Source organism: Lampris incognitus, chromosome 16 (assembly GCF_029633865.1).
Source record: "Lampris incognitus isolate fLamInc1 chromosome 16, fLamInc1.hap2, whole genome shotgun sequence".
Lineage (NCBI taxonomy): Eukaryota > Metazoa > Chordata > Actinopteri > Lampriformes > Lampridae > Lampris > Lampris incognitus.
In genome coordinates, this window is record NC_079226.1 from 25259136 (window position 1) to 25273837 (window position 14702).

Here is a 14702-nt window from a genome sequence, read left to right on the forward strand (position 1 = left end):
GTTTGTCAATAAATGTTGAACATCTGCCTGTACTATCTAGAGATGGAAATAGTGTCAACCCTGAAAAACTGGACTGGTCAACCCTCACAAAGAGGGACATCTTAGCCTATTATACTCATGCAGACAAATCCTCAAGTAATAATACAACTTAGTGATGCAATTGTGTAGTGACATTAATTGTAAGGATGTGAAGCATAGGAATGAGCTCTACTCCATGATATAGTATGTGCTCTCTATGAAGGCAGTAAGCCCTACTACAAGCATAAAAATAAGACACATAACAGGACTGGTTGGAACAAGTATGTAGCTGAGTATCATGCTGAAGCCTGTGAAGCCTTTAAATCAGAGATGCACAATGATTTCGGCACGTCATCGATCGATAAAGGCTTTAAAAATGAAATATTGGCATCAACCCAAAATGCTGATATGACAAGATGATGCTTTATGCATATGTGACGTGAACCATTGACCAGGGATGGACACGGTTCGTCATGTAGGTGGGGCGGAGAGGTTTTTTTTTTTTACCTGCTACACCAACTGTTTCTGTGTTGCATGCGGGTTGCGTGCCAGCCGTGTTTTCTGAGGAGTTTTTGGAGGAGATTTCAAATAGGCTACTTTGGGAAATGGATGTTAAGTGGCAAATGCTTTAGCTGGTACTGAATTAATTAACTAGATTGTTTTAAACACAGGAACACAGATACACATTGATTTGATTGATTCAGTATTCTCATGTGTAATGAAAAAAAACCCCACAAGGTTGCATTGCTGTGTTGCATTGCCTCTGGTACAATGAGGTATTTATTTTAATCATGTTTAAACAGATTGTACTCATCTGTTGGAGGGCCACGTAGCCTCATGTAGAGAAAAAAACAATAGACCAGCTGTGTAAAAATAAAGATTAGCAGCGTGATGCCCATGCAGATGCACATAGCTTCCGTGGTCAGTGTAGCAGCTGAAGTTCAGTCCACTACAGGAAAGACTTGATGTTCTCTGCAATTAGGTGGAGAAAAAAATATGTGCATGTATTTGTATCAGCAATCGGCCAAAACGAGTTGGAAAAATTGCCATATCATGTATCGCCAAAAATTTAACATCATATTGGGCAGCACGGTGGCCCGGTGGCTAGCGCTGTTGCCTCACAGTAAGAAGGTCCTGGGTTCGAACCCCAGGGGTCATCCCAGGTTGTCCTCTGTGCGGAGTTTGCATGTTCTCCCTGTGTCTGCGGTGGATTTTCTCCAGGCGCTCTGGTTTCCCCCACCATCAGAAAGACATGCATGTTAGCATGGCAAGACGAACTGGAGTTGGTCCCCGGGCGCTGCACGGCGGCTGCCACTGCTTCTAGCTACACAGCTAGGATGGGTTAAATGCAGAGCAACATTTCCCCACGAGGATTAATAAAGTGTATCAAAATCAAAAAACCGTGCATCCCTACTTTAAATCATGAGTTATGGCAGGTAGAACCAGACAAGGCCTTTGCTTGAGTACAAGAAGCTCACTAATGCAAGATATACACTCACTGGCCACTTTATTAGGTACACCTTGCTAGTACCGGGTTGGACCCCCTTTTGCCTTCAGAACTGCCTTAATCCTTCGTGGCATAGATTCAACAAGGTACTGGAAACATTCCTCAGAGAGTTTGGTCCATATTGACATGATAGCATCCCGCAGTTGCTGCAGATTTGTCGGCTGCACATCCATGATGCGAATCTCCCGGTCCACCACATCCCAAAGGTGCTCTATTGGATTGAGATCTGGTGACTGTGGAGGCCATTTGAGTACAGTGAACTCATTGTCATGTTCAAGAAACCAGTCTGATGGGAACACTGTGGTCATAAAGGGATGGACATGGTCAGCAACAATACTCAGGTAGGCTGTGGCGTTGACATGATGCTCAATTGGTACTAAGGGGCCCAAAGTGTGCCAAGAAAATATCCCCCACACCATTACACCACCACCAGCAGCCTGAACCGTTGATACAAGGCAGGATGGATCCATGCTTTCATGTTGTTGAAGCCAAATTCTGACCCTACCATCCGAATGTCGCAGCAGAAATCGAGACTCATCAGACCAGGCAACGTTTTTCCAATCTTCTATTGTCCAATTTTGGTGAGCCTGTGCGAACTGTAGCCTCAGTTTCCTGTTCTTAGCTGACAGGAGTGGCACCCGGTGTGGTCTTCTGCTGCTGTAGCCCATCTGCCTCAAGGTTCGACGTGTTGTGCGTTCAGAGATGCTCTTCTGCATACCTCGGTTGTAATGAGTGGTTATTTGAGTTACTGTTGCCTTTCTGTCAGCTCGAACCAGTCTGGCCATTCTCCTCTGACCTCTGGCATCAACAAGGCATTTTCGCCCACAGAACTGCCGCTCACTGGATATTTTCTCTTTTTCGGACCATTCTCTGTAAACCCTAGAGATGGTTGTGCGTGAAAATCCCAGTAGATCAGCAGTTTCTGAAATACTCAGACCAGCCCGTCTGGCACCAACAACCATGCCACGTTCAAAGTCACTTAAATCACCTTTCTTCCCCATTCTGATGCTCGATTTGAACTGCAGCAGATCGTCTTGACCATGTCTACATGCCTAAATGCATTGAGTTGCTGCCATGTGATTGGCTGATTAGAAATTTGCGTTAACGAGCAGTTGGACAGGTGTGCCTAATAAAGTGGCCGGTGAGTGTAAGTATGCCATTCGCTTCATTTGTAAAAAAAGAAAAGAATAAAAGACCAAGCCATGAGGGCTGATTCCATGGCTAAGAAGCTGCTAAGTAACAGAGCGACTGATTTTTGGAAAGAAGTTAGAGCTCTTGACTGTAAAACATCTCTATCATGCACTATAGATGGACTCTCTGGAACAGAAAACGTTGCTGAGTTATGGCGACAGCATTATAGTACCTTATTCAACTGTGTCCAAAGTGACTTGAATAAGGCGGGCTACATTGAGAGTAAGGACTCAATGGTGAGTATGACACATGAGGTGTGCCAAGCTATAAACAAGCTGTCTGATAACAAACCAAGTGGTCTAGACCATATTACTGCTGAACACCTTAGATATGCCAGTCCGACGATAGCTCCTCTCCTTGCTATGTGTCTTACTTTCTTAGTGCCAGTCATTAAGGACAAAGCTGGTAAAGTATGCGGCCTAGATAACTGAAGGCCCATAGCTTTAGCCAGCATATTGTCAAAAGTCCTAGAAAGAATCCTGCTGGATAGATTAAATTAATGTATTAACTCCATTGATAACCAGTTTCATTTTCCAGCTAAACATGGCACTGACTTGTTTATATGTCTTAAAGGAAATTGTAAACAAATATAGAGGTCAAAACTCATCAGTTCTTATGTGTTTTATTGATATTTCCAAAGTTTTTGATCGTGTTAATCATAGAAAGTTTTTTGTTAAATTGAGTCAAAAAGGATTGCACATTGAGAATTCTGGTTTACTGGTATGCCCACCAGACTGCGCAAGTAAAATGGGTCTCAGCGGGTTAGCAATGGTGTCAGGCAAGGGGGAATTTTATCCCCACTTCTTTTTAATCTATATATTGATGATCTATCCAAGAAATTGAAAGCTTGTAACACTGGGAGTATGATTAGTAATTCTCTAGTGAACCACATTACGTATGCAGATGACCTTGTGGTCCTTAGTCCATGTGGCGCTGGTCCCCAGCAGCTCCTCTCTATATGTTCTGTGTATGGTGTGGAGCATGATATCAAATACAGTGCCAGTAAGAGTGTTGTCTTGATGTGTAGAACCAAAGAGGTCAATTATCTGGAATTTCCTGACTTCAAACTGTCTGATAATTATCTTGGTATAAGTAATAAGGTACAATATCGTAGATATTTTATTACGGATTAATAAATTATTCTGAACGCCGCATGATGTATGCACAAGCATCTCATGAAAGTTATGTGTACAGATGGAGTGAAGATGTCTCTGATCAGTGTATTGTGCTCCACTCTGTACTGCACACCAGTGGTCAAACTACAGAAAAGCAAGTTTACAGAGACTTCAAGTAGCTTATAATGATGCCACGAGGATAACACTTGAGATCTAGATGGTGTAGTGCAAGTGAAATGTTTGTGGCTGCAGGAGTCAGTACTTTCCAAACCTTTTTTTTTAAAGTTTAATGCCTCTGTAAATGAGATCATCTTGGTTTTATCAAAGTTTAGTACTACATGCTACCAAACCCAGCTGTGGAGGCAGTGGTACAGTTGTCTCTTTCTAGGATAATAACATATTACTTCTTTCCTAAACAGTGATGTTTTATGGTGCCTTTGTATGTAATATATTCTATGTAATGTCCTGTTGTTTATCTGGACCACAGGTCTGAAATAAAGTTTGAATAAATGGATGATCAGCTATTGCTGACCGATTACTTTCCCCAAACCTGCCCCAACATACCCAACCTTCACCTTCCTCAATACAAACACTCCGTTTGGTTTGTTCACATTTTTAAATGCATGAAAGCTCTTTTATTTAAATTGACCTAGGTGATCAGCCTACATTACATCAATTTTACAAATTGACAAATGTACAGAAACAGATTGCTAGGTGTTGGTTAAAAGGAAACAGTGGTACGACTATGAAAATCAGTGACCAACGCAGGTTTATTATTAACTGAAAAGGGGCAGTTCCACAGCACTTTTACCTAAAATCCTACATTTGCATAGACCTTAGACTCCCCATATTTTAGTAATATTTTAAGAAGTTATTTTTAAGATAACATTTAACAAATCTTACAAGAAGTGATACAGAAGGCAAAATATTAATTCACAGGATCGCTTTGCTGCAAAAGCTGCAGCACTGGATTAAATGGAAGCCAGTTATTAACTGCCCCCGGATACTTCACACAGTGGTGTAAATCTTGAACTTGCAGACAGATGGACAGTAAGCGTCATACAGTGCACAATTATAAATGAATAGAAACTGGCATGAATACTGTTCCAAGTCCAAAAGCTACCAGCATTCATTAAGACATAATTGGAGATGACATACAAGTACCTGTACGCATGTCTTGCGTTGAGCATTTCTTGGAATGAGCTTTTTCAATAAATAGAGAAATATTATACAAGATTACATTATTTTCAGCCAGTATAGGCAATACTCACAATCGATCAAATTGTGTATTTTAAGGTTACTCTGCTCTTACTCTTAACTAGTGATAAGGTATGGAGGGTAACACTCAATACCGACACTACCCTATAAATGACACCTGAGTAATGTAAGCCATGCTATAACTCAAATTAAGCAAGGTCGTATAACATGCTATAACTTCTTAATTATTTTTTCTCCAGAAAATAATGTCTAAAAGACGATCTATTCCAATTAACTGACTGCAGTTTGAATAGCATTAAAATGTTCACTATACAAATGTCTTCTGCCATCCCGTTTTGTTTTTCCAACAGGATCTGTAATCTGATTGTTTTTTGAGACACAGACAGTTTACAGTTGTTTCTCCACGATGAATTTATCGGAGTTCCACAACATAATTGCATTACTCAACAACTCGGTCACGAGTTGTTATCATCCAGTGTCACACAACATTTCAAGGCATATTAAAGCTAACTTAAGAATCAATAAATAAAATAAACCCAAATAAATTAACATCAGAGGAATCAGTAGTACAGTTCTATGAACAATGAGCAGAGCATTGAGAGTGAATCAGAGGCAAACATTGGAAAGTGATGTAAAGGGAAAAGTCGTTCAATTCATTGGCAAGTCATCTGAGAGTCTTTTTGCAGCTTCATTAAGAACTCATTTCCAGTAAAGGGCTGGGACTGAACCCTGGCACGGCATTACCCTTTACTAATTAAGTCCGACACTGTTGTATTTCCCATTAAAGCAAGAAACAAAATAAAATAACGGGAGTGTCATGGGAAACAGTCCTTATACCTTAAAGCTAACACAGAGAGAAGGCAGTATACTTTCAAGGCACATCACAATGTGTGTCATTACATTTATGTATGAGGCTGTGCAGATGTAGGTGACCCATTCAGATATAGCATCCAGTAGTCTCAAGACTTCTTCTGTGCTGTTTTGGAATGAACAGTAGGCCGACAGCAAGCATCTCATATAAGGCATGCTTTGACAATCAAGATTTGGTCAAGATAAAAACAAGTGCGTGGGCAGATGGAGTAAGAGCATTTAAAAAAGTAGCGCTGATCCAGTGGGCACACACTAATGGTCCACGTTTTAGATGTGTTTTAAGACATGAAGGTCACAACATTTCCCCTATTGTTAAGTCTGCAAAACATTGGTGTTTATATGACAGAATTTTAACTCTCCACCTTGGCCTTTCCAGTTCTTCAAGTGTTGTTCATCATCAAGTGGTCAAGTCCTAATCCTTCTTCAGATCAGCTGACCCATGAGGGGCAGTATTTGACATGACCGTGATTGACAGCTGTTCCTGCTTCACTGGTACAGAAACTGAGGCCACCCCATCATTGTTGACCAGCGCACCATAGGAGAAGGAGCCATTGTAGTCTGGCTGAACCACCAGGCCCTTATCATGAATGGTGGGAATACCTGGTAACGAAAAGATTAGGGGTTGTACAATATCACTTTTTCTGAAATAAAAGAAAACTTCAAAGGAGCAACTACTGAGTCAAAACATCAGTGAAGTAGAATCCTTGCCTAAAAGAGAAAAAGTATTTAAAGTTGCAATCCTGAAGATTTTTGCTTAACTTACTAAAACCCACAGGGACACTGTATGTAGTAATTGCTTAAGTGTTGGAGCACTCCAGATCACAGATACCTTCTCAAAGTGAAACTGCGTTGCCAAAAAAAAACCAAAACATGGTTGAGCTTGGGTTTTAGTTATTGATGTTGTGCTATCTGTTTAAGGACTTTAAAGTACCCCTCCAATCAAAAATGTGTTTTTTCTTGTGTTTGTGTCCCCCAAAAATATCTGGCCTTGACTATATCGACTTGTATCTGTAGTTTGTCACTAGAGCGGTGTTTTCACATTCCTCTACTGGAGGAGGAGCTGTCTGTGCACTTCCCTAAAATCCGAGATTCAAACATACCCCGGGTAAGCTAGGTTTGGTACATCACAAATCTGAAAGTCAATCACTGTCTAAAATGCAAATACAGGGCGGGCTAAGAAACCTGAAACCTGCGCAGTTTTCGGATGTAAACTGGACCCTGGAGCTTCTTTCCACCATCTACCAAAAAATCCCACTATACTGCTGAAATGGTTGGCATTTATTTAGACACCGGGTTCACATGCTACAAACCTGGAGGGACTGTGTCTCTGCAATGCTCATTTCAGTGAGGAGTGTTTCCATAACCTAATGCAAAAGTCACTGGGTTTTCACAAGAAATTAGTTTTGAAGTCTGATGCTGTGCCGACTATTTATCCTGGGACTGCGAATGCGAGCAGGAGTCAGTATGCACGTTATGTATTTCTCTTACTTAACCAACAGTCAAATGAAAGCTTTCTGCAGGTAACGTATTTCCTTTGTGACTTTTAAATAGCATTAACTACGTTAGCTTTTTGCTAGCTACTGCCAGTTGTCTGGTAAAAGTAAAACTGTCAAGTCAAGTCAATTTTATCTGTAACTGTAAATTATGTATTTAGTTACATTTTGTGCGCTCCGAGGGCTGATGGAGCGGCGGTGTCAGGAGATTCCCCCTGCTTGTGCGGGTCGCCTCATCCTGACAGTTTTGAATTTTAGACTACTGCCAATGAGCCAGGCAAACTTGTTTGACTATCAAGATAAACAGATATTGCACTTAATATGAAAATCTCAGCCAGACAGGAAATAACCTTCTGCAAACTTTGATTAGACCTCTGGTTTATAATTACGTAATAACAATGTGAACACACTGTAACACCGTAGCAGATATTATTGTATGTTTCACAACCACTGCTGTGTCAGCCACTGCCTGTTATAAGCTAACAAACATAAACAAAAGATGCTAACTACACTTACCATTCTGATATGTCTGCTAGTCGCCAATTTTGGTGCACAACAGAGTCCGAGTCTGGGTCTGACTGAGGCTCAAACATGTATGGCTGAATCTCTGATGTTTGCTCTAATGCGCGAGCCATCTAGATGTGCACCGCTCTTTAACTGGTCAAACTAGAGCAAGCAGCGGTGGTGGGCGGAATTTCCCAATGAGGGAGAAAGAGTAGATTTGCTTCCAGCCCCTTTTCAGAGTTTTGTTTTACTTTATGTGGGAAAACCACGTTAAACAACATATCAATCATCTCAGAGTACTTTCAATCTTTAAAACATGTCTGGAGAAGTACTTTAAAGAGTGTGCTCTGCTGAATCTACTTGCTAGCCACACTAGTTCCTTCAAACCCTCTGCAACATGCCTCCTTCTTTTGCATTTGGCTGCTGCAAAAATTATATAAAACACTATGACCCATTTAAGAAACTTGCACAATTTTTATCAGGAAAGTCCTACCAGCAAGAGCTATTAAAATGGAGCAACTGCAAAAGTGTTCACCATTGTGTTTGATAGTGTTTTAAATACACAAGCGATAGGCAGTAGGAAAAAAATGTGTTTTTTTGCATGTAAACCTTCAGGATTGCAGCTTCAAGTCTATATACACACCATCTTATTTTTATTTGTAGGTAGTTTTTACTGACCTTGTGCCATATCCATGGTGACATAGGGCTCAAAGCTCTTTGTCTTTTTCCTGTTCTTTGTGATGAGGAACACCCCAAGGAAACAGGCTGCACATCTACACACATCATTACCACACAACAATTATGAGCTTTAATCAGCGGAAAGGCGTGGCCAGATCAACCATCCTCTTCCAACATTCCAACCCACATTTCACTGTAGTTAACCGTTGAAGTTGTTTTGCTCCCTGTATGTGTTTTAATATGTACAGTAGTCAAATAATAGCTGATGGAAGCCTACTCACCCGAGCAGGAACATGCAGATATGAAGAACGTCTTCATGGTTGAACTCTTGGTAAAATATAGCACCTGAAAAACAGGAATCAAGACAACACTGATGTGTTTCAGTGATGTGTGACTTAAAGGAGATTAATTCATAATCATTCAAAGGCACAGCAACTCACCTGCAATAACTGCAAAGAAGGTGGAAAGGATGTAGTTGACACAGGCAACCAAAGAGGGGTTGTACAGCTTACACGCTTGGGAGAGAAATCTACGAAGTTGACAATGTAAACTATTTCACTAAATGCATGCGATCAAGGAAAAGCCATTACCAAATCATGTTCACATGCAGTGCAGACCACACAGAAGTTAAACATTAAAGCCACAATATTCAACTTGCCACACATAACACTTTGTTGTACATTCATTCTTACTGCTAGCAATCATTTCTGGTCTTGATAACTTCCCTGCACTGCAGCCACTAACCTCACCTCAATAGCCCCAATCCAGTTTATTGTTGGCTCTGTGTCCATACAAACCATGATTAACAGAAAATGGTTCAATATGACTGAAAAAAACAATTTGGGAAAATTTTGGAACGTGCACCCAGGATCATATCACACCTTCAAGAATGACTAAGACGCAAAAGGTGCGTTCATTATGTGTTCATCTTTGCTCTCTGTCTTCATTGTCTATACAATGTCTTGCCAGAAATGTATCTAAGAGAAACAACTGCATTGTCCCCTCAAATGTAAACACATCTGCTATGGCATTAAAGCCTCTTACTTGGCTTGGAAAACCACCGTTGCCACCATGCAAACAAACATGGCATAGAATATTGGGTAGTTGAGCTGCATGGTACCCTCGATAGTGAGGACAAGCATGCCTGACACTGCCTTCACTGTGATGACTGTGACAGAGCCTGGGCAGAATGTAAAAGATGACAAAGTGTGAGTATACATCATTGGGATAAGGGCTCCAATCCATTTTGAAGCACTATCCCTGCTAATTTCAAAGGGTTTTTACCTGTTCTACCTTCAAACTGTGGTAATTACCATATTGTTCAAGCTATTCCAGTAAAGTGTGGTAATTGCCCCAACTTGATGGAGGGTGTGAAATTGATTGGCTGTGATGGGGTGGACTCACCCAGCAGAGCACCCAGCAACAGAATAACAATGAGGTAGTTAGCGCTGCGTTGTTTATAAAAGTACAACAGCAGGCAGAATGTGATGATTCCTAGTACCTGTCAATAAAAAAAAGAAAATGAGAATAAACAGTGCATTAATATCAAATAACCAAGACAGGTATTGGTGCAGCAGCTGTCATCTTTCATATTAGAGCAGTTACCTCATAGCCACAGACAAACATGGCAGAAACAGAAAACTACACAAACAGCCAACAGGGCTTTTCTGGTACAACATTTTTGTTTGTCTCTTGTTTATCTCATATGAATTGATGTGCAATAAAAGAGTTAAAAAAAACCCAAAAAACACTGCAAGACTGAGTATGAAGGCACTATTTTTGCACAGTTTTCATTTTAAACTTGATGGGCCCATCCCATTAGATAGGCTCAAAGGTTTACAGCTAGAGTAATGCTGATGATGATTATTATAAATAAAAGAACAATGCAAAGATTTATTGACTGCTGCAGTTAGAATAGTCCACTTTCATTTATGATAGACTTGCATTTAATATACAATTTAGCAAAAACTCAACTTAATCATATTTAACTTGGTTGTCATGTCTAATTGGCAAATTTCTTTTGTCTGTTTAATGAACCTAATTTAAGTTATACTTAATGGGCACCGGAAAAGTCCTTGAACAGGTAGCCTCCTGAAATAGACCACACATATATGAAGCCTTTCCCCCCTTTGCTGGACAGAAGAGCGGCAATGAAGCAGAGCATAGCAGAGAAAAAAGGACTGAGCACATGTAGAGCATATAACTGTTAAAGTAAATCTTCATTTTTTTATTACCACTCTGTTCATGTAACCCAGTGTATGAACTATCAAATGATTCACTGGGCAAAAAAAAAAAAAATCTTACCAGATACAAAAGGACGGGCCATCCTACAGTGTGTTTTACAATGTTCTCCCCATCGAGCTTTTCATGAGCGTTTGGTCCAAATGTCACAAAGAGGTAGGTTCCTCCTATGGTTAAGAGACAGCCCAGGAAGGAAAGCCCATACCGCTCTAAAACAGCATATAATATACATTTACTGTAAACATCCTATGTACATACTGTTCTCAAAAAAAAAAAAAAGGAAAGAAAAGAAAAGAAAAAGCAGTAGAAAATTGTAATACAGTCAAACCCACTTAAAAAAAGATCAACCTAATGGGGCCTCGAATGAACACAGCTTATTAAATGGCTCAGCTGTTTGGTACTCGAGGATGGGCTTTGTATTAAACATTTCAAAAATTAGGTTGTCAGGGTGTTCCAGTTATCAGCATTCACCTTAAATGGGTTCAACTCTAACATTACATACAAGCACTTTCCAGTCATTATAAATGCCTGACTAATGAAGATGGGCAGAAGATCAATCTGTGTTGGAAGAATTAGACTGAAATAGGCACCTCCCTTCATATGAGACTGTCCCTTTGTTTTTTGTTTTTAGAAAGAGCTTGGTTTAACTTGGTAAAACACTTCCGGATCTTTACCAGAATCTCCTCAGCTACGTCTACTGTCTTAACAGTCGATGTATCCAAACCAGAATGTGGTCTAATCTTGGCAGGGTTTATCATTGCAGCTAGGATTATCCTTTGCCACTGGAAGAGTCAGGTAAAACCAAAATACAAGAGTGGTTGCAGGAAGTAATGACTTTAAAGGGCAATTCTGCCAGGTCTAGTCCCATCTCTTAAACTATAAGGAGAGGTGGGTACTAGTCTTGCCTGTCCATAGAACTGCTTACATTAAGTTTGTGCCTAGATATAAGTAACGATGAACTGTGACGTTTCATGGAAAGTTGCCATGAAAATGCCAGTATACATTTTGATCTAAAAAAAACAAAAATGAAAGAGAACGGTCTTTAGGAATTAAATCTAAAAGCCACAACACAGCTTCTAATCAGCATTATTTGCCCAACTTTCTGATTTTGAACTTTTGCAGCCAATTTGGCATCTGATGAGGCCGTATGCAGCCTGCTGTGTGAGGTAGGACAGGTGCAGTATTTTGCATATGTGATGGGGATAGTCTCCTAATATTTGCATAGACTATCGGCACCACGGCATGTTAATTTTAACAAATATATGTCGAACTTACTTGCAAACTCTCTTGGCTTAGATTTCTCACGCAGGAAAATAAGACCCAAAATTGAGCTTGCTGAAAAAGGAAAACACAACACAGGACGTCATATTTTTTTTTAAGTCACATTTCATTACAGAAGCCTGCTTGTCTCATGTCTACAATTAAAATGCTGTCAAGACTGGTTCTTCTAATTATGTTGGCTGGTAACTGCATGCCAGAAACACTCACTTAATACAGACACGGCGTTGAGAGGCGCTATGAGGGAGAGGGGCGCGAAAGCGTAGGAGACAAAGTTGGCTGCTTCTCCGAGACAGGTCAGCACAAAACCGCACCACCATGTTTTAGCCCAGTAGAAGGCCCGCGGGTCTTTGGTTCCTGCCAGCGACACATGGCTGTACTTCTGTACACAAATGAAAAAGACCTTGAGCGCACACATGGCTTACACGGGGTAAACTTAAGACCATCAGGCATAACTTAGACAAAGCAAACGTACGGCTTAAAACAAACATGGGATAACTGGAGTCGTTTAGGTACAATTATGTAATGAGATAAATAGTTCAGTATTTGACTCAAACATTGTGTTGACACAGAACAACGACCAGCGAGGACCTCTATCCTTGAAACAGAGAATTTAAAGAAATAATCCTGCGTAACGTATTGTAGACTTTCCGTCGGTCCGGTACGGCGGTTTGAACTCATCAGACTGCCCTAACGGAAACCATAAAACATGTTATAAGTTAGGCGGAAGCGACATACCTGAATACTTAAAGAGATGCTGACGAGCACATTTCCAAATATCGCTAGCAGCGTCCCGATAAGATTTTCCTTCAGAAGAATAAAGGGTCATTAATTGATGGCAAACCCGTCTTTCGTAATGTTATCCATACCAGACAGACGTGGATCTATGACCAGTTATCAACATAGCATACACACAAAAGATACAAAGTGCAGTCTGAAATACAGGTTAAGTCACCACGGAGGGTAAAACTGACCCCCGAGACGCAATGTGAATGGCTAAAAATTTAATCAAATGCTTAATATACGATTGATCTCAGAATATAACATGGATTGGCTACGTCGCATCGTCCCGTCTCACCGTGTATGAGTTGATGTCGGGGCGGGTGTGAACCACTCCTAACATCCCGGCGGTGCATTAAAAACAACGTGTTAGTTGTCGAAAAGATGTCCACATTTGAGTTTCATGGTTTTCCTGGCGTCCTTTCGGTACACTATCAAATATTTAGCCTTCGCTGTATTGGGTCTACCTCTCACGTACACAGTACAAACGCTACTGTTGGACCGACGCGTGCCGCACTTCCGGGTTTGACTTACTGTCAACCACGTGATGTGCTTCGTTTTATTATTTTTTCAAAAAACAGGTATATAATTGTCGTACAGAAGAACTACTACTACTACTACTACTACTACTTCCGGCTGCTCCCGTTAGGGGTCGCCACAGCGGATCATCCCTTTCAATTCCTTCCCGTCTTCTGCGTCTTCCTCTGTCATACCAGCCACTTGCATGTCCTCCCTCACCACATCCATAAACCTCCTCTTTGGCCTTCCTCTTTTCCTCTTCCCTGGCAGCTCCATATTCAGCATCCTTCTCCCAATATATCCAGCATCTCTCCTCCACACATGTCCAAGCCATCTCAATCTTGCCTCTCTTGCTTTGTCTCCAAACCGCCCAATTCGAGCGATCCCTCTAATATAATCGTTCCTAATCCCGTCCTTCGTCACTCCCAGTGAAAGTTCCTCTGTATGACTAAATACAGTTTCCTCTGTATGACTGAATTGCCATACAGAGGAAAAAACAAAACAAAACAAACAAACAAAACAAATTAGTACAGACAAGGGGAGTTCAAAGTCCCCTCGTTTTAAGTCTCCTCGGAGTTCAAATAAAATGTATGTTCTTTAAAATATCAAAAGTCCTTATAGCTTTTTTTTCTTCTTCTACATTTTCAGTTGAGGTGCCATACTGTTGGAGTTCAACAACAAATAGGTGACAGCAGGGTTTGGAGTCAGACCATTTAGGTTTGTGGATGTGGAATTTACCAAGAATAATCGTTTTGTTATTATCATCATTGGTTTTTAGTGGCGGTTGGCATCTGAAATGTTGCATTACCGCCATCTACTGGATTTAAACTAAAAAACCCACTGTCTACTTTTTAAAATACCTTTATTATCCAAACTAAACCTGGCCATAACAGTAACAAATTAGCAAATAATATAAATCAGACTGAGCTATTACATTTTTTTTAGTATTTCACAAAACAAAAATAAGGGAGAAAAAATAAATAAAAGAAAGATAAATGAAAAATAATAAAGTAAAAAGACAGAGGTCTAATCAGAAATCAATATATGTACGTTTTTGTAAATATTCAAAGCATGTTTGATTTTTATACGTTTCAGTGCTTTCTTAGAATTTATTAACTCATTCACGAAGACTAAGAGTAGTGGCCTGGCATTAATACATCTAGATCTATGGCTAAATTGTTTAGCCATAATAATCAGGCTATTGTAAAACATGTTCTTATTTTTATCCTCCATTATAACTCCAAATGTAATATCCCTATATTCTAATTTGGGCAAATGAAAGCCCCTTTC

At 40.3% G+C, this 14702-nt stretch overlaps 1 protein-coding gene across 1 annotated transcript; it reads right to left on the reverse strand.

The window, feature by feature from the left end:
• Positions 1-4438: 4438 nt before the first annotated feature.
• On the reverse strand, positions 4439-13339 carry nipal3 (NIPA like domain containing 3). Its single transcript, XM_056295492.1, has 11 exons — positions 13192-13339; positions 12852-12920; positions 12324-12495; positions 12111-12170; positions 10899-11044; positions 9999-10095; positions 9639-9774; positions 9035-9123; positions 8876-8939; positions 8595-8689; positions 4439-6519 (listed from the first exon to the last, which is right to left on the reverse strand). Exons 1-11 carry the CDS (start codon positions 13234-13236, stop codon positions 6332-6334), a joined length of 1161 nt encoding a protein of 386 aa, XP_056151467.1. The 5' UTR covers positions 13237-13339; the 3' UTR covers positions 4439-6331.
• Positions 13340-14702: the final 1363 nt, after the last annotated feature.

Coding starts and splice junctions, on each gene's coding strand:
- nipal3 (XM_056295492.1), bottom strand. CDS start 13,236: ATGTTAGGAGTGGTTCACACCCGCCCCGACATCAACTCATACACG. Junction 9,124..9,638: donor ACGGTGGTTTTCCAAGCCAA/GTAAGAGGCTTT, acceptor TCAACTTCGTAG/ATTTCTCTCCCAAGCGTGTA. Junction 8,940..9,034: donor CTTCTTTGCAGTTATTGCAG/GTGAGTTGCTGT, acceptor CCTGTTTTTCAG/GTGCTATATTTTACCAAGAG.